This window comes from Acanthochromis polyacanthus, chromosome 10, assembly GCF_021347895.1.
Source record: "Acanthochromis polyacanthus isolate Apoly-LR-REF ecotype Palm Island chromosome 10, KAUST_Apoly_ChrSc, whole genome shotgun sequence".
Lineage (NCBI taxonomy): Eukaryota > Metazoa > Chordata > Actinopteri > Pomacentridae > Acanthochromis > Acanthochromis polyacanthus.
The window spans coordinates 4,813,485-4,839,971 of record NC_067122.1 but is presented as its reverse complement, the minus strand read 5'-3'; the positions used below and the strand labels follow the sequence as shown (position 1 = coordinate 4,839,971).

The 26,487-nt window shown below is 40.7% G+C and overlaps 1 protein-coding gene across 1 annotated transcript in view; it reads left to right on the top strand.

Annotated features, from left to right (window-relative positions):
• Positions 1–26,487, top strand: part of fat2 (FAT atypical cadherin 2) — a 152,115-nt gene that overhangs the window by 87,416 nt on the left and 38,212 nt on the right. The window contains exons 16-21 of the mRNA XM_051954476.1: positions 2,693–3,082; positions 17,091–17,302; positions 18,526–18,663; positions 18,773–18,916; positions 23,458–23,655; positions 25,398–25,998. Of these exons, the coding sequence (XP_051810436.1) occupies positions 2,693–3,082; positions 17,091–17,302; positions 18,526–18,663; positions 18,773–18,916; positions 23,458–23,655; positions 25,398–25,998 (1,683 nt within the window). The remainder of the gene's footprint in view (positions 1–2,692; positions 3,083–17,090; positions 17,303–18,525; positions 18,664–18,772; positions 18,917–23,457; positions 23,656–25,397; positions 25,999–26,487) is intronic.

Here is a 26,487-nt window from a genome sequence, read left to right as displayed (position 1 = left end):
ATCTTTAGGCCAATTAGTTTGTTAAACTCTTGAGCACACAATAAAAATGCATCTCCCTTCCAAGGCTTATCAGAGTCGAGCCATCTGTTGGTTAAAGCTTTGTTCGAGGTAAAAATGTTGACCTTTAATCACAGCACTCCCATCAGTCTGTGCAATTATCCTAAAACTTGACTCGCGGAGCTTTTTAGCTCTTGAACTCGACTCAGCCCCACAAGTTTATGAGAGCTGCAGGTTTGTGTCGGGGAGGTGAAGGTGCTTATTAACCTGCGTGGTTTAGCAAAGTTGAGTTGCTGCTTTTTGGTAATTTGGTGGATTCCAGTGCAGGGTGCACTGTTTAGAGAAGAAAAAGTACAGCTAAAAAGAGAAAAATCAGAGCAGGATTTGCAGATGATGCAGTTTACTGAACATTCCTGCTCTGAGTAGCAGTGTTTTCAGGGTGTTGTTCTTTTCTACCTTGTTAATACAACTGCTTACACTAGTGTTCAAAAGTTTAGGGTCACTTAGAAATGTCCTTATTTTTGAAAGAAAAGCATCTTTTTTCAGCGAAGATAACATTAAATGAATCAGAAATCCAGTCTAGACGTTGTTAATGTGGTAAATGGTTATTCTAGCTGGAAACATTTTCTTAAACTGTGATTTTTAATGGAGTATCTACATAGGGGTTGTGTTCTAATGCTACATCGTGTTCGCTAATGGTGTTGAAAGGTTTGTTGATGATTGATGCAATTATGATAATACATGAAGCTAATGTGCTACATAAAGGCTCTCTGGCTATTGCTAATGTTCAACTTTTATCCCTGCTTTGCGCTTTTACATACCCGGGGGTTGCCACATGTTTTAATTTTAGGTGTGAAATATGTCATTTTTCTGTTCAAAAATCTGAAAAAACTGCCTCCGGTAGTTTTAACAGCAACACATCCTCTGTAAAGATCTGTTTGCCATAATGAAACGAGGATACATTACCAGTCAAAAGTTTGGGACCACTTAGAAATGTCCTCATTTTAGAAAGAATGTTTTGTTTTGTTTTTTTTTAATGAAGTTAACATTAAATGAATCGGGAATCCAGTCTAGACATTGTTAATGTGGTAAATGACTATTCTAGCTGGAAACGGCTGATTTTTAATGGAATATCTCCATAGGGGTACAGAGGAACATTTCCAGCAACCATCACTCCTGTGCTCTAATGCTACATTGTGTTAGCTAATGGTGTTGAAAGACTAATTAATGATTAGAAAACCCTTGTTTAATTATGTTAGCACATGAATAAAAGTGTGACTTTTCCTGGAGAACATGGAATTGTCTGGGTGACCCCAAACTTTTGAGTATGATGTATATATAGCTCGTTTTGTGTTACTAGTTCATTAGCATCACGCTGGTGGATTTAAGATTCTCTGCATGGCCTACAAATAAAGCTCTGTTTTCCATCTGTGCAATAACTTTAGCCAAAACCAAGACAATAAAACTTTATTGGCACTCATGCTGTTTTTCAGTTGCTTCAATTTCATTAGCTCCCACTTCAAAATTAGACAGCAAGTGGAGGTGTCGTCCCTTCAAGTTCTGCCAGATTTAACTGTAAACATGTGCACACAGATGTTTATTTGATGCTTAACAGCTGTTTGTGTAGCAACAGTCAGTAATTGTCTTTACATGTTGTTGTTTTTTTTTGCCAAACGAAATCTTAACAGTTTTATTGCAGGGTTGAAAGTGACGTGCTGTTTTTGATGGCTTTTTCCACCCTGTGTTTAGACATCGCATCTTCAGTTATAATCATCAACACAGCTTGTTGTAATCCACATGTGGTTGATACCAGTAGCAGCGTCTTGTGTAATTTTGGTTTTCCTCCTCGAAAAAAGAATCCAAGCGTCATGCTGCAGCTTGTCTGCCGGTGGAGACGTTCAAGTCGTGCTACATGACTAAAGCCGAAGCAAACCGTGCATATTAGAGCTGCTACACTGGTGGTTTTACACCTTTTTCAGAATCACACTGGTCCAACTAGAATTTCCACAAAACATTGCAGTGACACAAATGGATTTAGATGCAACCAGCATGAATCTGTTGGGTAATTCCAACGTTGCATGGTCAACATGGAGTTAATTCAGAGTCCTGTGCTCTGCTACCTGCACTAACCATTGACTATTAAAGCCAATACAGATCTCTGTAATCCTACTAGCTTGGAGATTATACTCTTAACTTATGCTATTTTTAAATCCATTTTAAGTCACATCACTAAATCTGATTATCTTCTCAAATGCAGTTTTCAAAGAGAACTACAATCGCACTGTTTAGCTTCTGTAAAGATCTCCATCCATCAACATTAAAACACAATGACAGTATAACGGGAGCCGGAATATGACGTAGAATTATTTATTACTGCATCGTTTTTCACTTGATTTTCCAGCCGTGTGCAACAATAACTCCTAATTACATCATTGATTAAATTAGCCCGACGTGGACCTGGATAAGTGGCAGAAAATGGATGAATTAATTGATTTAAATGATTAATTTGTCCACAGAAAACAGACCTCACAGCTTCCTACAGAGGCGTCTAACATCAAACACAGAACTGTTTGAAATTATCATTACTGCCAGACAGCAGCTTAGAGAAGCCGAGAGATGAGATTTAAGACTTTAGTAAATGGAATGGACTTTAATAGCTTCTAAGCTTCTATCTGCTTGTGTTTTCGTGCTCCAGGTATAAATTCGGAGGTGAAGTACTCCCTTCTGTCCGGTGACAGTGGTTACTTCTCTCTGGACGAGTTTTCGGGGATCCTGCGGTTGGAGCGACCTCTGGGCCCCGACACCCCTCCAACCTTCGAGCTGAAGGTGAAGGCCACCGACCGCGGCCTTCCTCGCCACCTCTACTCCGTCGCCACTGTGACGGTGGACGTGGTGTCCCTGGACGACTACCAGCCCGTCTTCCTGAGGTCCGAGTACGTCACGCAGCTCCCGGAGTCTTTGGCGGTCGGGTCGGAGGTGCTGAGTGTCTCCGCCCTCACCAGAGACGGCGGCGGGCCGGATCCCGTCGTGTACCGCGTCATCTCCGGAAATGAAGACGGACGGTTCCGGCTGGACTCTCAATCAGGTCAGAACGGTTTGTCTTTCACTCTTTACTCTCCTTTTGAAGCATTGTGCAATATACTGGACCTTTTATAATAATGAGGAATACTATTTATGTCGGATTTTGTGTTTTTACCGCCCGGCAAACATCGTTTTCCAGAAGGTATTGTTTTGAGCTGCATGGTCTTGGTTGGTTGGTTGGTTGTTTGTCTGTAACAATTTGGTTTCCGTGCGATAACTCGATAAAATATTGATGTAGCCTCACCATATTTGGTACACAGGTGTACCATAATAAGACACAGGTCAAGTTCGCATTTAGTGACCTTGGCCTCATTTTCAAGGTCACAGGGGGCATCTTTGTCGCCGGGCGGTCCAAGTTTGGTAAAACTTCTTGTTTTAATTTATTTTTTGCCCCTGAGTCCAATCCAGTAACATTCTCGTAAATAATACAGGGGGTCCTCGACTTACGTGGGAATTTGCTGTAAGTAGAAACTCACATGCTGTAACATATAACCCACAAATGTAAACAAAGTCGTCTTCCTCATGTAGCGCCACATGATATTCGTCCGCTCTGCTCTCCAACTAGTTTTAACGTCGCAAACGCCACACGTCAGAATGATGGAACAAGATTTTTTAATACTTTATAGGAGATGGCAATGCAAACATGAAATGCTGTAAGTTGAGGACGTCGTAAACCGAGGACCTACTGTACATACTTTAAGTACATAAAAGTTATTAAAATTAATCCAATAATCCATATATACTTGACAACTATCAACACATTCAGACAAAAAATGCATTTCTGCATCCAAGCTGTTCCTTAATCCTCACCAGGAACCTTGTAATGAAATGTAGTTCAGTGAGGTTCAATGTGTCCAAAATCCGTGGACCTTTTTGGCCTTGTCGCATTTTCGAGCGAAATTTCTCTCTTTTTGAATTATCTTCCTTTCTGCGTTCCTTGTCTGCACTGGAAATGTGACAAGTTTCTGTCGGATTGCTTTCATTTTCCGATTTAAAATTGGGCGGTTACACCTTTCAGTCGGTTTGAAAATTGCTCATCAAACGATTAAAAGAAGAAAAGGAGGAATTGTGCTCTTCCTTTATGACACCTGTGGGATTTAAACAAAGATCTGTACAAGTGTAGCCAATTCACCACTCCAGCTCCTATCCACAGTAAAGTTAAAAGCCACCTGTTTCAGCTGTGTAGGTAGCTATTACTGACCACCAAAGGCAAAAATAACGGCTTAAACAAATGAATTGAAGTTAGGCAACGACATTTCTAAAGTTTGAGGAAATAGTGCTGGTATTGTAGTGGTATCAGTGGATGTGTCTCAGCTTGAACTACTGACTACAAGGTTAAAACACACTAGAAGTTTGAAAGTTGGCTCTTTGCCAGGAGTCAAGATATCTCAACCTGAGCTGCTGTGTTTGATGAGAGTCACTGGAGTATTCCTTTGTTAGATTCTCAGTCACAGTGCTTCAATAGAGGGCAAGTGGACTTTCTTTTCTTGCTCTTGTTTCACAGTTCATCTGAAAGGCTTCTTTATTACTAGGTGAATCCCAGCTCACATAGCACAAGGCTCATTTACAAACTCACATGACTCGAGGTGGTTGAACCGCCTGGGGAGGGATCTTATTATACATACCTGATGAGTGGTGTAAGAGAAGGCCTTTCACATTTAACATAGATGGCTTCTTTCACTCCTCTCAAACCATCTGTCTTCTCTGTCCAGAATGTGAACATTACTGTCCATAAAGTGTCTTTTAGATGCTGTTGTTTATTCTCCCCATATAGACCAGCATATGTCTGTGTACTCCTTAATGCACTGGACTGCAATTACAACGTTACTCAGCTTGTTTGGGTGTTTTGTGCTTTGGATGAACCCGAGTGTTGGTAGGTCTGAAGTGCCCATGTTTTTGTTTTTTGGGTTGTTTTCCTGTTTTGTTTTGGGTTTTTTTGTCAGTTTCACTTGTTTTTTGGTGTTTTTTATTTTGTTTTGGTTTTTGGTGTTTTTTGGCGTGTTTGTTTGTTTGTTTGTTTGTTTTTGTCAGTATAACTTCTTTTTGTTTTGTTTTTTGTCAGTATAACTTCTTTTTGTTTTGTTTTTTTGTCAGTATAACTTGTTTTTGTTTTGTTTGTTTTTTGTCAGTATAACTTGTTTTTTGGTGTTTTTTGTTTTGTTTTGTTCGTTTTTTTTGTCAGTATAACTTGCCAGTATAACTTTTTCATGTTTTTTTTTTTTGTTTTGCTGTGTTTTTTTGTCAGTATAACTTCTTTTTTGTTTTGTTTTTTTGTCAGTATAGCTTCTTTTTTGGTGTTTTTTGTTTCGTTTTGTTTTTTTGTCAGTATAACTTGGTAGTATAACTTTTTTCATGTTTTTTTTTTGTTTTGCTGTGTTTTTTTGTCAGTATAACTTCTTTTTTGTTTTGTTTTTTTGTCAGTATAACTTGGTAGTATAACTTTTTCATGTTTTTTTTTTTGTTTTTCAGTATAACTTGGGGTTTTTTAGCCACTCCGGGTCAGCACAAGAAACTTAGCAACGTTCACTTTTGTTTGGAACCATTTTGGTGCAATTGTCATTACTTTTCTGTCTCTATTTTTGATTTCTACTAGTTTGACCTCACTGGATGTAGAAAGTGGTTGTAATCCACCATCTGTGCATTATTTTTCTTTCAGCAGCAACCTGCCCTGCAACATTGAAGACATAAAGTTTTGCAGAGGATATGGATGGTAAAAGACAGTAAAGAAATCCTGTTTTCTGGGGGGTTGATTATCCACTATGTTGACCATGCTTGTCTCCTTGCATGCAAATGTTCCACCACCCCTCGTTATTTTAAAGGAACATCAAAGCTGCATCCTTCGCTTAGCCTCGCTCACGACGACTCCCGTTTTTTCTCTTATGGTAGAATGATACTGTCACATACCACTGTGTTCTACAGAATGGTATGGCAAAGCAAGACTAACTCTTCACCAACTGCTAAGAGAAATATCTCCATCTGCTGGATTGTCCACTTTTGTCACCAGCTCTGCATTGCAGTTTCAGGCTGTAAAACCTAAATAATTAGCGGTAATATGCTAAAAGGATTTGAAAGGTGGTTTCATCACTAGAAGCAGCTCCTTTCACATATCACTCAGTTGCAAATACATAGAGAAATATACTTTATACAATACAATAACTTTAGGGTTCGTTACCCCCAAGTGCAAGCACCATGTTATTCTTTGATTCGGTATAAAGTAGACAAACAGGAGATTTCACAATAGAAACTGAAAAATATGAACTTCAGACGTGTTTGCTCTTGAAGGGTGGAGTTTAGAGCAATTAAACACATCCATCTGTATTACTTCACAGCACAAAGAAGGAAGATTTTATGAAAGCGCACACACACAAAAGAGAGAAAAAGTTTAATTTGATTTCCCTCCAATGTGCTTAGAGGCTTCCTGTCTATTCAGCAAGGAGCCACAAGTATGAATATGCAACACATTAAGTTCCCTGGTGAAGGACTCAGTGTGAAGTGCTTTGGGCACAGTTGTAAATTATCCACATAATACATTAATTTTTAAAACTTATTAATAGAATAAATCACTGTATGTTCTCTTTTGCACAGTTTTACGTCATATCTGTGTATGTTTTCTTATGTTTTTCCTGTTCAGAGGCGCATTTTCTCCATCATAAATGTGAATCAAATCTTCTGAAACAAAGTGAACCTGTCATCCATCCTCCTGTAGATTTAAAAAAAAAAAAAAAAAAGATAATCTTTTCCTTGAAGTTGGAGTTGGAGAAATGGGTTTCTGACCTTTCGTGTGCTCTGTCCCCTGCTGGTTTCGAAACTTTTAGAGCTCGGGAGTGAAGTCTGCCCTTTTGGACAGTGTGGGACTGTCTCACCGGCTGCTGCCAATAAATCATTAAAGGCCAGCTGGTCAGAAGAACTGCACTCATTGATCACTGTCCGCTGCATTAGGTTTCATTATTTAGGTAGAGAGGAGACTTTAAAAGTTTGAGAAGCAGAGACGAGACGATCAGAATCTCGTATTGAATTCAGCCGAAAAGGAAAAGCCAAGCTAGACAAATGCGTTTTAAAGATTGTTGGTTCGATATGAATGTATATTTATTCATGAGACGCGCTGAAGTGGAAATGCAAACCACAAAGGGGTATTAAAAATCTGTGTTTGGGGGCATGAACGGCCGAGGTGAGCTCAGGCGGCGGTCTGTTCTTTGTGTTTCGAACAAGAATCCGAGATGAAAATCATTTGGCTAAACTTGGAAAGTGACCTAAACTAAAAGTAATCATTGCAGACCGTTAAGGGAGTTAAAATGTTGTAGATTTGTTAGAGGGGTTTATTAAAAGTGATGCTGATCACTTCTTTCTGTTCTGTCTCTGTAGCTTCAGCTAATCAATAAATGCTCAGACCTATCACTATCAGTCAGTAAACTTAACCACCAGTCCAGAGTTTCTTATGTGAAGTTTGAATTTCATGCATCACGGGCAAATTTACCCAATTTACTTCACCGTCAGAGTGTAGCAAATGCAAATTAGCAGAGTGTCTGTGTGATGGGCGTTAACCAGGCTGAACTGCAGAGCCAGTGTTTGTGCAAAGACATGTCAGTGATAATAATGAAAATTCAAAAAGAACCCAGCAGCTCACACACTCACGTGTGCAAGATGCAGCAGAAATTGATTCAAGATGTGAAACCATAAGTGATCGGGCTCAGTGCTTTTGTGTTCATCCTCCCTTTTTATTCACCCAAAACTTTTGGATGGACGGGTTCTCTGTCTCTGCATCGTCAATATGTAGGATGAGTGCGGCCAGAATGACAGCGAACCTAATTCTGATGTAGTTTTAAAGTGTATGCTAACATTTCAATAGAAAGCAGAGATTAAAGTCACAATTAAAGAGGAGTTAAACACTTTTGGGGTGACTGTTGGCCTAATGTAATGCTACACCTGTTAGCCAAGCTTAGCATAAATACTGTAAACAATGGGAAACTGCTAGCCTTTCAATTTTACAACAAAATGCAGCACGAAACCCTCAGAACACCAAAACCAGGTTTAAAAGAGATGTAATCAGTTCAAATACACCCAAAATGCACCATTTATCAGAGCTAGAAACATCATGTTTCATCACTTTTTTGTCCACTGTTGTTAGCATCTGTGGAAATTTGGTACACGTTGATTCCAAGGTCTAACATTTTTGTAAATGTTTTTAAATGATCGATAGCATTATGTCTGTCATACTCTGCTTCTGTGCTGTTTCCGCAGAGATGCAGGACTTCATACTGCAGAGAAAAATGAGCCCACAGTGAGTAAAAATGTGACAGGAGCAAAAAAACGAAAATTGTTGGGGCTCAGAGGGCTTACTGGTGAACTTTGTAGGTGTTTTTTTTTTTTCAGGCTGCCTGTTTCTAGTCTAAATGCTTAGTGAAACTAACAGTGTCAAGACTTTATCTCGAGTATACATACCTGAGTAGGTCGTCAAACTTCTAATCTACCTCTTAACAAGAATGTTTCCCTAAATCAGGGACATGTTTACTGTCACATATGGATTAAAGGACAACTCTATGAGTACTTTTAAGGATAGAGAGGTCAAGTTTAGGTTGGTCAATGTTGTGGTGAGTGGGAGAAGTCTTGCAGAGTTGTCAAACTTTAGTTTTATTTGACCTTCGAACGGTGAGTCCTCTGTTTTATGCAGGAAACATTTTCAACAGTGCTTGGACAGAGGTGTAAGTTCACGCCGTCTTAAGTTGAGGGGTGGAAATTCCTGAAGGCAGGTCGTGATGCAGTGCAGTCATCAGAGGCATTTCAGAGCAGAACATTGAGTGTTTGTTTTCGCTGCTCTGGACAGCTCACTTTGTTACTGTCCCATCTGTACGAGTGCTGCTCTCTGCTAAACAAGAGATGAACACAGCGAAGCTCAAATCCCTCCTCTGGCTGAAGGAAATGCAGGAACTCGGTAACAGTGAAAGTATAGTTGGCGGTAAAGTTGATTATCACAACAACGCAAGTTTGAGTTTCAATCAATATTAATTTTTCGTCCCCTGCGTGATGAAAAGCGACTCACTCGTTGGCTTGTTGGCACGGCAGTAGCTCATTTATGAATGATTCAGAGATACACATAAATCAGTCAGACTTTATTTATGTAGCACAACAATGCAACACAAAGCGCTTTACAGATAATAGAAATTAAAAAAAAAACATTAAAACAGTACAAACACTTTTTTTTTTTTTTACAGTCAAATTATCAATAAAGGATTCTAAAATACAGGGATTGAGGAACTGAGGAAACACTGTGCTTTATAAGACATGCAATGTGGAAACACCAGATGGGGTAAAATGAAATAAAATAGGCTGGATAAATAACTAAGAAATACATTAAATGAAATACGTATTATTAAAATAGAGACAGAGTCAGAAAATGAGTAAATGGAATTTTGAAAATATAAAAAAATGATAAAAATGAAGTAATAAACTGTATGTTGAAAACATTCATATATGTAAATAGATAAATAAAATAAAGGTAAAATTTGTCATAGGAAGACTAATAAATAAAAATCTGTCAAATCATTGAAAGCCTGACGCAAAAGGCAGGTCTTGGGTTTACTTTTTTGGTTTAGATTAATTTAATAGCCACTACCAGAAGACCTGAGGGTTCAGAAGATCGAAGCAAATCTGATAAATATGAAGGACCAAGACCATTAAGAACTTCTAAACTAACAAAAGGATCTAAAAGAGACAGGTAACCAGTGCAGAGACTTTATAATCAGGTCTTAAGTTGTGAGTTTTGACATAATTGTATGTAGTATTTCGTCTTTCTAGGGAGTCCCGATAGGAAAGCATTACAGTAGTCAATCCAGCATGTAATAAAAACGTATTAGTGTGTCCAGATTATTTTTTAGAGAGGACTGAATGCAGTCTTTCAATATTTTTTACGTCACAAAAAAGCCATCTTGGTCATATTTTTAATGTGATTGCTAAGACCAAGATGATTCCATGATTTTTTAACTTGTTTGCAAGGTTTTAATGCCAGAGTGTTTGCAGGTGTGAACTAAACTCATCTCTCTGTGACGGGCATCTCTGTTTTGTCCTGGTTGAGCTGTAAGAAATCCTTTGCCATCCATATTACGAAGACTCTTTGTTATCTGTAAACATCTCCAAGGATGCTGTTCAGGACCCAGTAGTGAACAGTAAATCCCCCGCTGGCCCTGGTTTAGGGGGTATTTTTCAAACACTCGACACGCTGCGGTTTGTCACATCTTCCTGCAGGTGCCTGATGGACGGGGCTTACCCGCGATGCGTCTCTGAATCACAGCGTTCGACAGTCAACAAATCTCTGGCTCAAAGTTAAAGTGTCGCAAAGCAGGATGAACTCCTCGACTGACGCAGCACGACGACAAGGATAGAGCAGTAACACAGACAGCGGTGTTTCATATACAGGTTTATATTTATTCAGAAAACTGTAAAAGGGGGTTTGCATGCAGCTTTTTACATCCTACCTTCCAGAGATAAACACTGCACCTTTTTATGCCACACACATTTAGTTACTGGATATAAATAAGGTATAAAAGAGATTAGAAAATGTGACAAAGCTACCTGACGGGTAATAATATAAGCTGAAAAGATTTCTGTACATGGAAGGAAGGAAGGAAGGAAGGAAGGAGACAAACTAAAGGAAGGAAGGAAGGAAGGAGACAAACGGAAGGAAGGAAGGAAGGAAGGAAGGAAGGAAGGAAGGAAGGAAGGAAGGAAGGAGACAAACTAAAGGAAGGAAGGAAGGAAGGAGACAAACTAAAGGAAGGAAGGAAGAAAGGAAGGAAGGAAGGAAGGAAGGAAGGAAGGAAGGAAGGGGACAAACTAAAGGAAGGAAGGAGACAAACTAAAGGAAGGAAGGAAGGAAGGAAGGAAGGAAGGAAGGAAGGAAGGAAGGAGACAAACTAAAGGAAGGAAGGAAGGAAGCAAACAAGAAATGAACTAACATAAAAAAGGACCAAACTAAAAGAATGAAACAAAGAAAGAAACAAAGAAACAAATGGAAACTAAAAGAAACAAAGAAACAAATGGAAACTAAAAGAAACAAACAAACAAACAAATGGAAACTAAAAGAAAGAAAGAAACTAATAAAAAGAAAAAAGGAACAAACTAAAAGAAAACTATCAGACAGAAACGAATAGAAAAAGTAATGAAAACAAAAAAGAATCACAGAAAGAAACAAACTAGAAGAAAGAAACTAACAAAGAGAAAGAAAGAAACCAATAGAAAGAAAGAAACTAACAGAAAGAAAGAAACTAAAAAGAAGCAGTTTTTTTCTGCATTTAGTAGAATGTGGACTTTATGAACAGCTTTGGCCTGTTCTTATGGTTAACATGTCAAAGAATACCTTTTTCCTTTGATTTTACCAGTTATTGTCTGTAATATAAAATATCTAAGACATTTGTAAAACAACAGTAAATTGTTGAAGAAAAGTTTTTAGTTTTAAAAACCTTAGTTCATAGTTGAATTCGTCTGACTTGGACGGTCATTCCATGTGATCGGTACATCTGCCTGATTCCACTTACATTGGCATTTCCGAATATTTCTACAGAAGAGTAATAATATAAGAAATAGTGATGAGAGACTGCAGTAGATTGATAGAAGTGAGGCTAGTCTGAACGTGACGTCTTGGCTCGCCTCGCTATTTTCTTTACGAGCCCACACACCAGCATACATGCGTAGATGTGTATCGACTCGTCAGGATACACCTCCATGTTCTTTTTTGTTTTTGTCACTTTCACTCCTCCGGTCAACACATTCCTGATTTATCTACTTTTTCTGCTTTGTCTACGAGCTGTGTGGGTTTCTTTTCTTAATTTGAAATCAATCATAACTGCTGTAGCCCAGTGATGTCAGATTAAATCATCTTTAGCGTTTTGTTCTGCAGTTTCTAAAACCTGCCCTTCGCTGTGTGTACAACAGCGAAACGCGCAGAAAAAAAAAACACAAAACACGGTGACAAATCGCCCTTCAGCCAGTTCTTCTTTCTGGGAAGCTTTGAGCCAAACACAAAACACAGATACGCGCCCTTATTGACAGAAAGCTGGCAGCCTGGAGGACAAGAACACAAACCGTAACTCTGCTTAGTATCACCGACTCGCTGTGCACGACTGGAACGTCATTGCTGCAGTAAATCCGCCACATCGCCACCACGACTACCTGCACAGACACAGCTTTTAGAGGGAGGGAATGTCTGTGCTGGTTTCTCCTCTACGTTTTACACGTGTAGGCCGGAAAATGTAGACGCTTTGTTGTATAAATGGAAGTTAATTATGGTAACAGCACAAAAATGCAGCCGTGTTTTCGTCGAGTCAAAGCAAGGAAGTCCGAACAGGCCAGGGCTTGCATTTGAAGAAGAAAAGAGAGCTTGTTTCATATTAAAACAGACGCATTATCCAATTTTGACTTCATGTGTAAAGAGAAGGGAACTCAAAAAACACAAGAACTATATATTTTTTTCCTTCACTTTAGCAGAATCATGATGAGGTGCAGCAGACCATTCTCCACTGCTGACGCAGCGCTATAGCACTATTTGTCTATCTGTCACTTTTTGATCCGGTGACTTCGCCTAAATTTCAATCAGCGGCTCAGAAATGTCACTCAGATGTCCTGTGACTATACGAGCCATTTTTCTTCCTTATCAGCTCCAATCTGTGCTCTTAAGCAAGGCAGCCAGGCTTCTTGTTGCCGTATCACATTTACATAAACAGTGGGGCTTGCTCTGTGATAATAAAAGTAGACTGGGAATGAGATGCGGGCCACTGATAGAAAGAAAAACCTGGAGCTCCGCCAATTTTCTCACAGTAACAAAAAAACAAAAGAACAACTTGGATGATTGTGGCTCAGACTGGCTGCAGAAATCTGCTTGATCTCAGAAAAATCAATAAAAGTGTGCTGTGTGTAGGGGGGGGGGGGGAATTCACCCGGAGGTGTTTAGTTTGAGGTAGAAAGCTTGTTTTTGTTGGCTCTCATTTGTGTTTTATCTTAATGAAGTATGGCTTGAGCAGACTGGCTGGCAGCCCAACAAAACAGGCAGGAGGCAGATACGCTCGGGCTCTGAGTGGTAGAATAAGCTCACTGAGAGGCATCTTCAGCTCAGCAAACATTAAAAAAAGTTAACAAATTGCAGTGAGCCCCCCGACTGCAAACAGTCTGTAAAAGCCTTTGGTGGCTGCCTCGCTAAAACACCAATTACATATTGAGACTCGCTTTGTTGACTCCTGACAGATACGTGGTTTGGACAGGAGTTTATCCAAGGATTTAAGAGAAAAAATAAGCAACGAGAGTGACTACTACAAGTGCCCCATTGTGGAAGACGCTACTTGCTGCTCCTAATTATGATCTCTGTGTATCAGCCTGTTGTGTTTTATAGCACTTTAATCCCACAAAAGCCTGGCAGAATGCAGCTGTTCTTTCTTAAAGGATAAAGATGGAGTTGTTATATTTTTCTTAGTGTCGATAAATCCCACAAACACTAACAATACGTTAGTGTTAGTCCCTCAGTGTGTCCTGACTGCTCTACCTTGTCTGAGGCTCTAGCTTCTACTGCAAACTGAGGTCAAAAGCGTATACAAGGCATCCTCGACTTACCTCGGAATTCCGTTCCTACGGCGCGACGTAACGGGATTTTTGCCGTAAGTCGGACCTCACATACTGTACATAAGTATCTGTGTCACTCACCAACACTAACAAGGTGGTAAAATCATAATCTAGGACATAAAAACACTGTACAGTAAACATAAATTATAAACAAGAAACCAAATGTAGCACAATCCATCTGACGTATGTAAACAAAGCCGTCTTCCTTGTAGAGCGCCGCGCGACGTCGTATTCATCCACTCCGCTCGCGTGAAATTAGTTTAACATCGCAAACGTCATACGTCAGAATGATGGAACAGGATTTTCTTAATAATTTTATGGCAGATGGTGACATAACACCCGATTCCCTGTAGATTGAAGGCGTTCTGAACCGAAGACCTGGTGTAGTTTTTGTTTTATTTTAACCCTCCTGTTAGGTTTGCTTCTCAGGAACAGAAATGATCTTCCATGTTCAGTTATCCAAAAAATGGCAGAAACCAAAAAATCCCCAATGAACATTTTCTATATCTCATTATTACCTCTGTCACTAACCATTTCAGTCTATATTTAGTCCAGTGGTGTTCTTTACCTCTCACAGATCAGGGTTCAATGAGGATAATTCACTCGTTTTTCATTTTAAAAATACATGTTAAAACTTACATATATAATCAAATAGTGTTACATGACTTTTTTTTAATTTCAGATTTTAAATTTTTATGGCGTGATAAATGTTGATAAATAACATGGGACATCTTCTGTTCAAAGTGCAAATATGTTAAATGGACCATTTTATATGTTGATTACGCTTATTGAGCCAAACAGAAGAAATTTAATGTGGAAAAAAATACTTTTAACATTTTTTTTTTTTTTTTTACTTTAAGTGAGTCAATTTGACCTGCAACATGACAGGAAAGTTAAAAAACAGGCAAACAGCACGCCACAGTAGCTAATCTGTGCATATGACACAGTTATTACACAGCAAATCATAAAAAAGAACCAACTTTCAGTTTATTTTATTTTGTCCGACTGAATCATACACCATGCATGTTACACTATAGGACTGTTGGAAAGGTGAAAATTTGACATGTCTTACAGTTTTTCACTCTGATGAAATTTAAACTTTAAAGAAAACATTGCTTTCAAGCCCGGGCTTAATCTATGACATTTTTATTTCCCTTAATGCCAAGATAATGTCTTTAAAACTGCTTGTTTTAATCAGAAAATGTTCAGTTAGTAATCACCGAAGAGAAGAATAACACCACATGTGAAAAGGGGTCATTATTTTGAAACGTAAAACGCTGAAACTTGTGTGTTTTCTTTGTCCTCCAACGCAGAGACGTGTAATTTATGACCACTAGAAATGAAACAAGGGTCCATTGATGAAATGGCCAGAGGAGGAGAGAGTACAGGGGGTGTTTAGGGCAGGTTTCCGGCAGGTCAGATAAAGGAGGATTACAAGGAATGACTCAAGAACAGTCCAAAAAAAAAAGAAAGAAAAAAGGCGGATACGACACAGTACTTCCCTCGGACGCCTCTTTCATCGCTGCCATAAATCGAGCTTAGACTTCACACGTGAGGACGACAACCAGCTGTGGAGAGATTTATAGTCACTGAAAGGTTAAACTCACAGCTTCACTGAGCTGACAAACGGAAGAGTTCACTACATATGTCACATGATGCCACACGCACAGGACGCGTTCCACTTCCGGTGCAGATTACCATCCAAAGCACCGTCCTCGCTCCAGAACAACATCCATTTTTACAGGCCTGTGCTGTCTGCCACTCATATTGATTCTGCATTCCAGTACAGTGTGCATTCAAGCAGGGCTGCAAAATAGAGGTTTATGTAGAGGAGAGGGATGGCAGTCAGGAAGGGAATGCATGGTGTAAGATCTGAATAAAGAACAAAATGGTTGAGAATCCGTCATTAGTGACAGAGTTTGTTAAACTGAGAATTTAGAAGCAGAGTGGTCTAACCCACAGAAAATTCAAACTGAGTTTTATTTACTTTCCGTAATATTTTATGGTCTAGATTTTAGGGGCAAAGTAGTCTAACCCAAATATAGCATTACAGTGGTGCTTCAAATGTTAACCCGTTCTTTCAAAACACAAAACTTTGAACCCGTTTTTCTCAAAAACTACAGAAAGTGGATTAGAAACAAACAAACGGGTCACAGTTGTTGCTCTTCACTGAGTTACAGCTGATGACTGGCGTATAACGTTCTTCATTCTGATGCCCACATTTAAGCCCAGTCGAGCTAAATATTTGTTACGATATTAGCATCAGCATCCTAAATAGTAAACCTCTAAATTATTGTACTGAATACACGATATATCCAAGTAGCACCATAAAAACATCCAAAAATGCTCAGTGTCTCATGTTAAATCTTAACTCACCATGGGAACAGATTTTGATCATCAAACATTTCATTTCCTGCTTTTCTGCACCACTTTAGGGTGGAAATACCCTTGTTATGAACAGAAAAAAAAATCTAAGTATAATGTAATGGTTAGAAGCTCTCAGGTATTCTGTATTGCTCTCAAAAAATTATTCTCCTGTAGATCAACTGTTCTTATTTAATACTATCCCTGTTGAGGCAACGCACATACACCCTGTCCTTTTTTGGGGACATAACATCAATATCAATAAACCCCTGGACTTCAATACTAAACCAAAAAAGTCATTATATTCTACATGTGCAATGCAATTTTTTTAATTTTTTTTTTACCATCTTTGACAACATTACCATCCAAACTTGGATTTAAAACTCTTTGAACAGTGTTCCCACTGGTGGATCTGATTAAAGTACAGATGTAGAACTGATCTCATCCAAATCAACACATTTCACATGTGTCATTAATCCTACACGGCTTAAAAAGGGAGCTTTTTATTCTTGCCACTGTAGCCTTAGGGCTTGCTCTGGAGGTTCAGGCCTTACGGGTTCTGTAGAGCGACTTGAGACAATCTAATTTGCAATTGGCATTATTTAAATAACATTTAAATTGAACGTTGTACATGGCACTATGCACAGTAAACTTTGTGTAAAGTATTTCTTTCTTCCCAGCAATACTGTAGCATTACATGAACTGCTGCACAGCGACACACTGATATTCAGCTGCTGATCCATCTGTGGTGTTTTAGACTTTGTTCATCACAGTATCAGGTTTTTACTACACAATTATTGTGGCCAAAAGAATTCACAAAAATTATATTACTTAAATATCTGTAGAAGTGTAAAAAAAAAAAAAACTTTTTGTGTGTATTATCTCTTTTTGGCAAATGAATTACTCTCCAAGTACAAGCATAGGGAGAGAATCTATAACCATACCTGTCCTAGTACTAACATGGTGTCAGTAGTTCATTTTTTGTGATTACTGTGCAGTTGTTTTTCTTTTTTCTTCTGAAAAATAATGATTTTGTGATCTTGCAGGCCTCCTGACCCTCATCGCCCCGCTGGATTTCGAGGTATCCCGGGAATACTACCTGTCTGTGGAGGGGAGTCGCGGCAAGTCGTCCCTCACCGACGTCACCACGGTTATCATCAACGTGACGGACGTGAACGACAACACGCCGGCGTTCGAACGGGCCGGCTACAGCACTGAGGTGTCAGAGGATCTGACGCCTGGAAGCCTGGTGATGAAGGTAAGAGACAGGGTTCACTAGTAAGCTGTTCCACTCTGAGATACGTCTAAGTGTTCTGATGAACTGAGCAACTGAGTCGGTCTTTTTAGAAGCTAAAACTTGACCATTTACATGTTTTGATAAGAAAGGATTACTTCATCACCTGCAACTGAAGACAAACAGCAAACTGAAGGTTAAATTAAATTACTTTCTGATGAATTCTTCAAGTATATACACACACATAATGCAGACTGTGGTGCACAGTCATGCATCGCAGGCACACAAACATCAGTAATCTGAAAAGAATCACTGAACTGAATTGGACTTTGAATTAAATGTATTTTCAAGGTTGGCTTTGATGGCAAGTCATTTTGTGTTATCCATATCTTTAGAATAGAATTTTCTTGCAGGGGTTTCAAAGCGCCAACAAATACACACATATCAGAGGTGTAATGGAATAAAACTCTGAAAATATTTCATGATCACGCATGCACATGCACCCACCGCCCCCCCAAAGCAAACACACAGAACTCACACACGTGTAAGTAATATGACAGCGTCTGACACCTGGCAGCCTGCAGACGCTTCAGGTAATAAGAAACGATTACACACAAGCAGAGAATTCAGCTCATACAAACAACACATATTTCTAATTGCACACACACAATAACGGTATGAGATCTGGCAGCTTAAACACACACACACACACACACACACACACACACACACACACACACACAACACACGAGCAGTTATCCGACAGCATGTCAGCCGTCAGCTGTCAGGCCAGCAGCAGAGATAACACAGCAATAACACAGCTCACTGGCTCACTGATGGTCGCACCACGGTTGGATGATGAGTCTGTAATCATACGGTCTCATATTTGACATTTTTCTTCTGCCTTCATCTGTTCACATCTCTCCAATTTCACTGTCTAACTGCAATGTGCCGCCATTAAAAAAAAAAGAAAATGTCTTAATTTGTCATTAGGAGAGAGCGTTATCTGTCAGCGGAGAAAGTTGTGGGATTCGTGTTGCAGGGAGCTAGATTCATGGCCACAAAGAGAGAAACAGAACACAGTTTTAGGAATTTTAATGACTCGTCTTTGCCTAGTGTTGAACTGGAATGTCTTTGCTTTCAGTAATAAATGTGGTTGGATTAAATGTAGATATGTGCCTCTGACATCCACAGACAATTTCTACGCATGGAATAAGGTATTATTGCCTCTGTTCCTTTACCCCCAGGTAACAGCCACCGATCAGGATGGTCCTATCAATAATCTGCTGCGGTACTCCATAGTGAGCGGAGACCTTCTGCAGCAGTTCTCCATTCACCCTCGCAGCGGTGAAATCACTGTCCGCACTGCGTTGGACAGAGAGGAGGTCAGCATATGTCAGATAGCAGATATGAAGTTATTTTTATTTTGTTGCATTTCACAGACACAATAAAGTAAAACAAAAAAAATGTATAATACTTTTCCTGTCTCTCCAGACCCCTCATTACTCTCTGACGGTGCAGGCGGCTGATGAAGGCAGCCCTCCTCTGTCGACGGCGGTCCACATCACCATCACCGTCTCTGACGTCAACGACAACCCGCCCGTCTTCTCTCAGGTTAACCACAGTCTGCTGCTGCAGGTACGACGCTCGAATGTCGCTCAGATCACATACTGACGCTTCGTTACTTGCATATTATTTTGAATATGCACATGTGTCAAGCAGAAGTCTATTCCTACAGCAATCTCTGTAATCTCTGGAGAAGTCCCCTTTCTTTGGTCTGAATTTGCCTGAAATATGTTGAAAAATGTTAACTTTTGTTGAGGATTTCACAACGGTTTCACCAGCAGGTGCCAGGAAGTTGGAAAATCTGAACATATAATTATTACCTCTTTGAACCCCAAGCAGTTTTTGGGTGTTTATTTTCCCCGGTCACATTTTTACACACTGTGAGCTCATTTTTAACTGGAATATAAAGTCCTGCACCTCTTTGGAAACAGGTTTGTCACACGACTTTTGGTCACAGCTAATTGCCTGGAAAATCCAGACTGACTTTATTTATGTATTAATATAAATACAAATAAAGGCAGTCTGGCATTGTGATGATACGAGACAATTTCAAAAAGGAGGGGCTAACGAATGCAGCTTGAACGAGAAAGAACCAATCAGCGTAACACGGATGTGACGCACAAACAAATCGACCTTGAAGTCCATGTAGTCCAAACAACAATGGGATGCAGCCGAGAAAGCGTCGCGGTGAATGATTACTGCCGTTTTTGTCACAAAAATCTGCGAATACATGGGGTACTCTCAAGTACAACACTTATTTTTGAAAAGGCTACGCAACAAAAGACTCCTTCCGAATGATTAGCGGTGTTAGAAATAACTTTGTTAATGTTTGTGTTTGGTTACGGGAGGTGCGCAGGTGTTTTATGGGTAATCCAGGCGCTGAAGATGACGCAGCATTAACTCCCGCCTCCCGTGCTATGATTGGTCGTACCAAACTTTCCCGGGAGGGAAACGCGATTCAATTCGCCCAATGCCAAACTGACTCTCCTGTATCTCCTAACATGGAGATAGGAGATTACATGGAGATTCAGTTTGGATTTTCCAAGCTACACAGCTGAGTTAACAATCACTTCCTGTTTGTGCTGATCAGCGCAGACTCCTTGGCATTTACAGATTTCAGCTCAGCAACATCATTAACATGGATATTTCACCACAAAACTGAGCAGGCCTGCCTTATTCCACAATCAGCTGAGTTGAATGTGTAGCACAAACAGCTGCCGGACTCACTGAAATCTGCATACAGTGAGTCTGACTATCTTACAGCATACAAAATGAAATTCATACCTGACAGCTTTCAGACATGATTGCAAGTGTCCCACAAAATGCACCCTGATGAGTATCGGCTCTTCAGAAAGCTGATGTTTGAGTATTAACTGCTCCTTGGATTGGCAGATGCTCCCTGTTGTACCTTGGCTACTTCTTCTTTCATGTGGATGATGCCTCCGGTGTGCTACAGGCATGAAATGACAGCGCAGTCAGTGCTGCTCCATTAAAAGTTTTACTGTAAGCAAGACTAAAGTAGGACAGAGAAGTAAGAAGAAGTGTGGAAAAAGTTCTTAAGAACCTGTTATCTGTGTAAACATAGCACAGTTCAGCCTAATAACTAATAACTGTGCTATTGTCATGTTTTTTAAAGAATTGGAAAAATTTAACTTTTCCCTCTGTTCTATCTTCAAATGCACCAAAAAGCTTGACTTTCTTGTTAAAATTGTGCCTTTTCATCATATTTGACTTTTCATTTTGCCTACAACTCTGAATGAACTCTGCTTCATCGGTCCATTTGACCCCTGCAGGACACCATAGGCATTTTGGGAGATCCTGCTGTGTTTCTGTACCAACTCAAACTAACCACATATGCAGCCTGGAGGGCTATATATAAAAAAATAAAAAAAAGTTGCCGCTACACTGCCTCTGGTGGGGGGAAAAAAATGCCGACCTCGTAGAAACCACTTCATCAACAACAACAACAACAAAAAAGTTGATTTGTTGAGGCAAGGGAGTAAATAAATAAATAAAATAAATTCGTCCATAAACGCGCCTGGAACAAACCGCCTGCTCATCAGCTCCCACCAAGATCCTGCAGTGTCCTGAGGGGCGGACGCGGCAGCTGCACTCGTGTGTGAGATGTGACAGCTCAATGGAAGCGCGATGGGATTGTTCTGAGACTGTGAGTGTGAGCAGAACATGCAACTCTTCAAAAAATGATAATGAAACAAGTCAGTTTCTGTTTGCCTCAATAACCTGATGAAACCAAGAGAACATAGGATATTCCCTGAGAACAAGGCAGTAGGACTCCACCTGCTCTGCTCCTGACGGCCCTACGAGGTGATAATGAAGACAGATGAACTAATGACTGCACAGGATTAAAGAGAAATCACTGCAGATCCGTCATTCTCTACCAGTCGGGCTATCTCTCTGCATCGACTCTTACTTTCTCACTCTGGTGAAAATGTGCTGACCTGCTCCATCATAACCGCGGCGCCCAGAGCTCATTAAAACTGTGTGCTGAGAGTTCAAGAGTGAAACTCTACGGAGGCATAACAAGGGCAGGATTTCTCAACTTCGTGTGGATCAAAGCAGCGGGAAGATCAGCTGTCACGATTGGTTGCCGGTTGTGTATCTGATAGTGTGTGTGTGTGTGTGTGTGTGTTGCTTGCAGGACTTCAGTGCCACCCTTTCACCTAAAACCTCGAATTGTGCGGCCAAGTCTGCTGGTGTGGAAGAACTCTGAACAGGCAATTTACTTCTACTTCTGTGTGCGTGAAAGCTTCGTGCTGCTTGATGCTGCAGTTGCACGGGGGTTGCAGACTCGCCCGTGGTTGTGCGTTCGTGTCTCCGGCAGCGACATCACGTCAGTGTTTAGCCGTGCTCGCTGACAATTAGCGTTTTCCGTGCCAGCTCTCCGTCATTCAGTTCTGCCAGCTCGAAAATTCCCGTCTAGTCGCGGAACAGCTCATTCAAAACGCTGCCAAACGTGTGGTGTTGAATCCAAACTCTGCGATAATGTCTCCACAGCCAGCTGTTCCTGATGAAGAAACTCTGATTGCATTGAGCAGATGGATGTTGCTGAAGCAGGGGAAAGCAGTTCTGTTATTTATTTGTGTTTTTTCCTCTCACAGTTGTGCAGGTCGACAGGGGCAGCGTCCTTCCTCCTGTAGAGATTGCATGTCTTAGTTTGACAGTTTTGGATGCCCACTTTTACAACTGGCACATCTGTTGTGGTAAAGTGTCGGTGTCACAGTGGGCTGCAGTCAAAATTGAGTAGCAGCAAATGCACACGTAATTCATTGTGTTTGAAGAAATTTCAAAAAGTTTCGGCATACGTTTCAGGGGAGGACGTAACTTGTAGATGCAACAATGCCATTTTTACTCTCAAACTGAGAATTATGAACTCGTGCAATGACTGACTGTCGTAGAAAATACCTCTATACACTACCGTTCAAAAGTTTGGGGTCACTTTGAGAAGTCCTTATTTTTGAAAGAAAAGCAATTTTTTTCAATGAAGATGACATTTAATGAGTCGGAAATAGAGTCTAGACATTGTAAATGCGGTAAATGACTATTGTAGCTGGAAAGAGCTGATTTTTCATGGAATATCTCCATAGGGGTACAGAGGAACATTTCCAGCAACCATCACTCCTGTGTTCTAATGCTACATTGTGTTAGCTAAGGCTGTTGAAAGGCTAACTGATGGTAAGAAAACCCTTGTGCAGTTATGTTAGCAAATGAAGCAAAGTGTGAGTTTTCATTGAAAACATGAAATTGTCTGGGCGACCCCAAACCCACTGTCTCCATTTGTCTTCATTAATTGGTATTTGTTCCTTTTTTTTAACTGCCCAAGCTTCCAAGCACCTATTCTACTCAACTTTAGAGCTTCAATCACTTCTCTCAGGGATCTCTGACATCACAGTGGAGATACAAGAAGCAATCTGCCGGCTGCCGCTTCAATCTCCAACTGGTTCTTCGTGGAAAACCTGTGTGGAGGATGTGAATCCTCTCCATCATTGATGCCTTGAACCACTGAGCTGTACAAAGCAGGACTGTGTGTTGTGATGCGTGCAATAAGTGAAATCTGAAAGTTCTCACCGGAGGTGTTGCATGTTTTAGCCCATTAACTCCAAATTGTGTATACTTTCCTGACACCCGTATCCCAAAGCGTGCTGTAGGTTTTTAGATTGATAACCTATTTTCCAGGGAACTGCTGTTTTTTTTATTATTTTCAGTGCTCTATGAAATTCAACACGCGGACTCTCTTAAATCGCTTGAGATGGGTAATCCATCACAGCGAACAGTTTATGGTTTTTATTATTTTTTTGGTGAAAGTTACTGTCCTGTGGTAATGAAGTTGTGAGCAGAAAGGATGCAGTTTGTAGGCAGTCTCAATAAAAATAAAGAAAAAAAAGAGCCCTCAAGATTTATGTTTCTTTAATGCCAAATCAAACACAGAAGCTGTGTTGCTCTGGAGGTGGACGCTGGATTTAAGCGCCTGTTCTGTGCTGTATAACTTGAATGCACCAGTATTGAAAACCAGTAAAACGTTATGGCCTCCATAAAGTTGTTAAAGTGGAACTGTATAATGTAGAAGATGAACCAATAAACCTGTCCTCCTGCAGGAGGGCGAGTCACTGGGCAGCAGCATCCTCCAGCTCGTGGTGACGGACAAAGACACGCCCAAGAACGGCCCGCCTTTCTCTTTCCACATCGTCAGCGGCAACGAGGACCGCCGTTTCCACGTCGACCAGGGCGGCCTGCTGTCTCTCTCTGCTCCACTCAGGAAGAAAGTAAAACCCCGACATCAGCTGAAGATACAGGTAAGAGGTCTGCAGCACAAGCCAAAAGTGTGATTCACTCTACCTTAACCTTTTGCACTTTTTTAGGTTTGTTTTCTGTTTTTTTTTCTTTATGCACGAAGCTATGCACTTTGAATACAGCAGTGCATTGTAATCCTGCTCCAGCGATAGCATGCTGATGCACTGCTGAGTTCCCCTCATGGCTTCAGTTGCTGACAGCATAACAATTCAATTTAAACATATTACGCAATGGAAACTGCAGTTCATGAAGAATGAGAAGTCTAAGAGGTTGTTCTGAGGTTGCAGCTTTCAGAAGTTTTCGGGTACAGCTGAATATGCATACAGGTGGACTGCCTGGTGTTTTGCACTGAAAACTGCTGATAAATGATACTTTGGTCCAAATGCTGTATTTTTTATTTTGACTATTTCCATCATGAAAAAAAAATCACATATTTACAACACTTAGAGAATCACTGGGCAGAAAGAGCTCAGGAGGAAAATGAAGCAATATAATCAGTTTCAAACAGTCAATACAGAGGTGAAGGTAATGAAATGAACTGCTTTGTTCCTGGGTTTGGCAGGTTATACTCAGGACTCTGTGGCACAGGGCCCAGTAATTGTGAAGAGTTTGCTTTTTTCTTTCTAATACCAGACACACTCTGCAGGGGTTTCACAGTGATTTAAGTTCATTTCACCCCTCCAACAATCAGAATAGAAATCTGCTTTGGGAGTTTGCAGATCTAATCCTAAAGCTCCCAACCTGCTCACAGACTCAGTGGGTCGTCCAATAATATCGAGCACGTTTGAGTTAAAATCACTATGGTTATGATCTCACTACCACCCAGACCCACGCTCAACATGCTAGATATTAAAACTGATATTATGTCATCTCCAATTCTTACTGACAGACAGCCTATGTTAATTGCATCTTTCCCATCATCTTGTTTTAGTTTTTTTTTTTAGCATCACAGCAAGTTGTTGCACCACAGTCTCCATTTTGTTTCCTTCTGTTTCCCCCATGAGATAATGTGTGGCGGTGCACTGCTCCCATGATCTTAATATCCTGCAGTGTGATTCACCTTCTTTTCCAAATCTTGTGCGTACATGTCTGGCATATACATGATACAGAATGATTTCTCCTCGTGTGTGATGCAGCCTCATTTCAAATTCTGTTAGACAGCAGTGCAGACACAAGGCAGACAGATTGTGGTCACGGAAAATCTTAACTATTAATAAAGTAACTAACTGGAAGGGTAACTGGTGAAACGAACACAAAGCGGCTGGTGATCGAGGGATAAATCCAAACTAAAAGCCCAGGTAAATTCTGAATAAACAAAACAGGGGGAGACGCAAACATGGAAGTCAAAAAGACATGAAGAAGAAAAACTAACAGGATGGAATCTAATAAAACCAAACCCAGAGACCGTGACAGTGAGCCAGGCTTTACACTGATCCACCCTGGATCAGAACCAGCCACAAGATGAATGGCATGATAGGAAAACAGAAAAACACAACACGATGTTACTTTTTCAAACTTTGCCCTAATCCTGTCTTTCTTTTTTACGTGATGTATCAATTTTACACCTTCAGATCTCTAAAATATAATAAGATTTGCTAATTCCTGGTCAGCAGTAAATGAGCTTTTTATTGTAAGGAGTCACCATCCAAAAAGGAAAAAAAACACTTATCGTCTGCTGCGTTACATTTATAAAATCAGTTGTGACTTTTCAAAAATTAAAGTTCTTGTATGTATCTTCACTCAGGTGACAGACAGCGGCCACCCTCCCCTCTCCTCCATCTGTGTGGTCAACATCAACGTCACTGAACAGAGCAAGTACGCTCCCTCTGTGGTGCCCTTAGAGGTCTTCATAACCACATCTGGAGGACTGTTTGCAAACCGGGTCATCGGCCGGCTCCACGCCTCGGACCAGGACCTGCAGGACGTCCTCAATTACAAGCTGGTGTCAGAAAACCCTGATGGGAAAAGGTTTTCCATAGACCTGGCTGATGGCAAAATCTGGGCAGACGAAAACCTGGAGGAGGGCTCGTATGCGCTCAACGTCAGCGTGAGCGATGGGAAGTTCAGCGTGTGGACGAGCGTCAAAGTTCACGTGTGGACGGCCAAGCAGAGAGCGTTGGACTCGGGCCTGACGCTGCAGCTGGTTGGGATGACACCAGAGGAGTTTCTGGGCGATCACTGGAGAGGCCTCCAGCGCAGCCTCGGACAAGCTCTGGGTCTCCCCAGACAAGAGCTTCACCTGGCCAGCCTGCAGCAGCCGCCCGATGCCCAGGTCCTGGAGGCCCTGCTCATCTGGAAGCCTCAGAATGGACTCATCCAGTCTCTGCCAACCAGCAGACTCGCAGGTAAATGTTGAAGAATTTTACCCAAAGTCCTCATGCAAAGTTTGCGACAGTGGGGTGTTTATTAGTATTCCGGTGTAACAGGCCAGATTAAACCAGTTTATAGCTGGGTATTCTTTGGCCTAGGCCACTTCATACCCCAGGGATTGGAATAGCCTCGTCTGGAATATAACACTCCAGGCCAAAATATACCACATGTTAAACAAGATTACATCACATATTTAGGCAAAATACAAAGACATATTAAGCTGAGGCTACAGAGTGGCTTGGTGGCTAGGACTTTAGCCTTGCAGCTAGAAAACTCTTCGCGTACCGTCCTTCCCGGGTTCTTCCTGCATGGAGTTTGCATGTTCTCCCTGTGCATGCGTGGTTTTACTCTTGGTACTCCGGCTTCCTCCCACAGTCCAAAAACATCCTCAGGTTAATTGGTGATTCTAAATTGTTGGCAGATGTGAATCTGTCCTTGTTTGTCTCTATATGTAGCCCTATGAT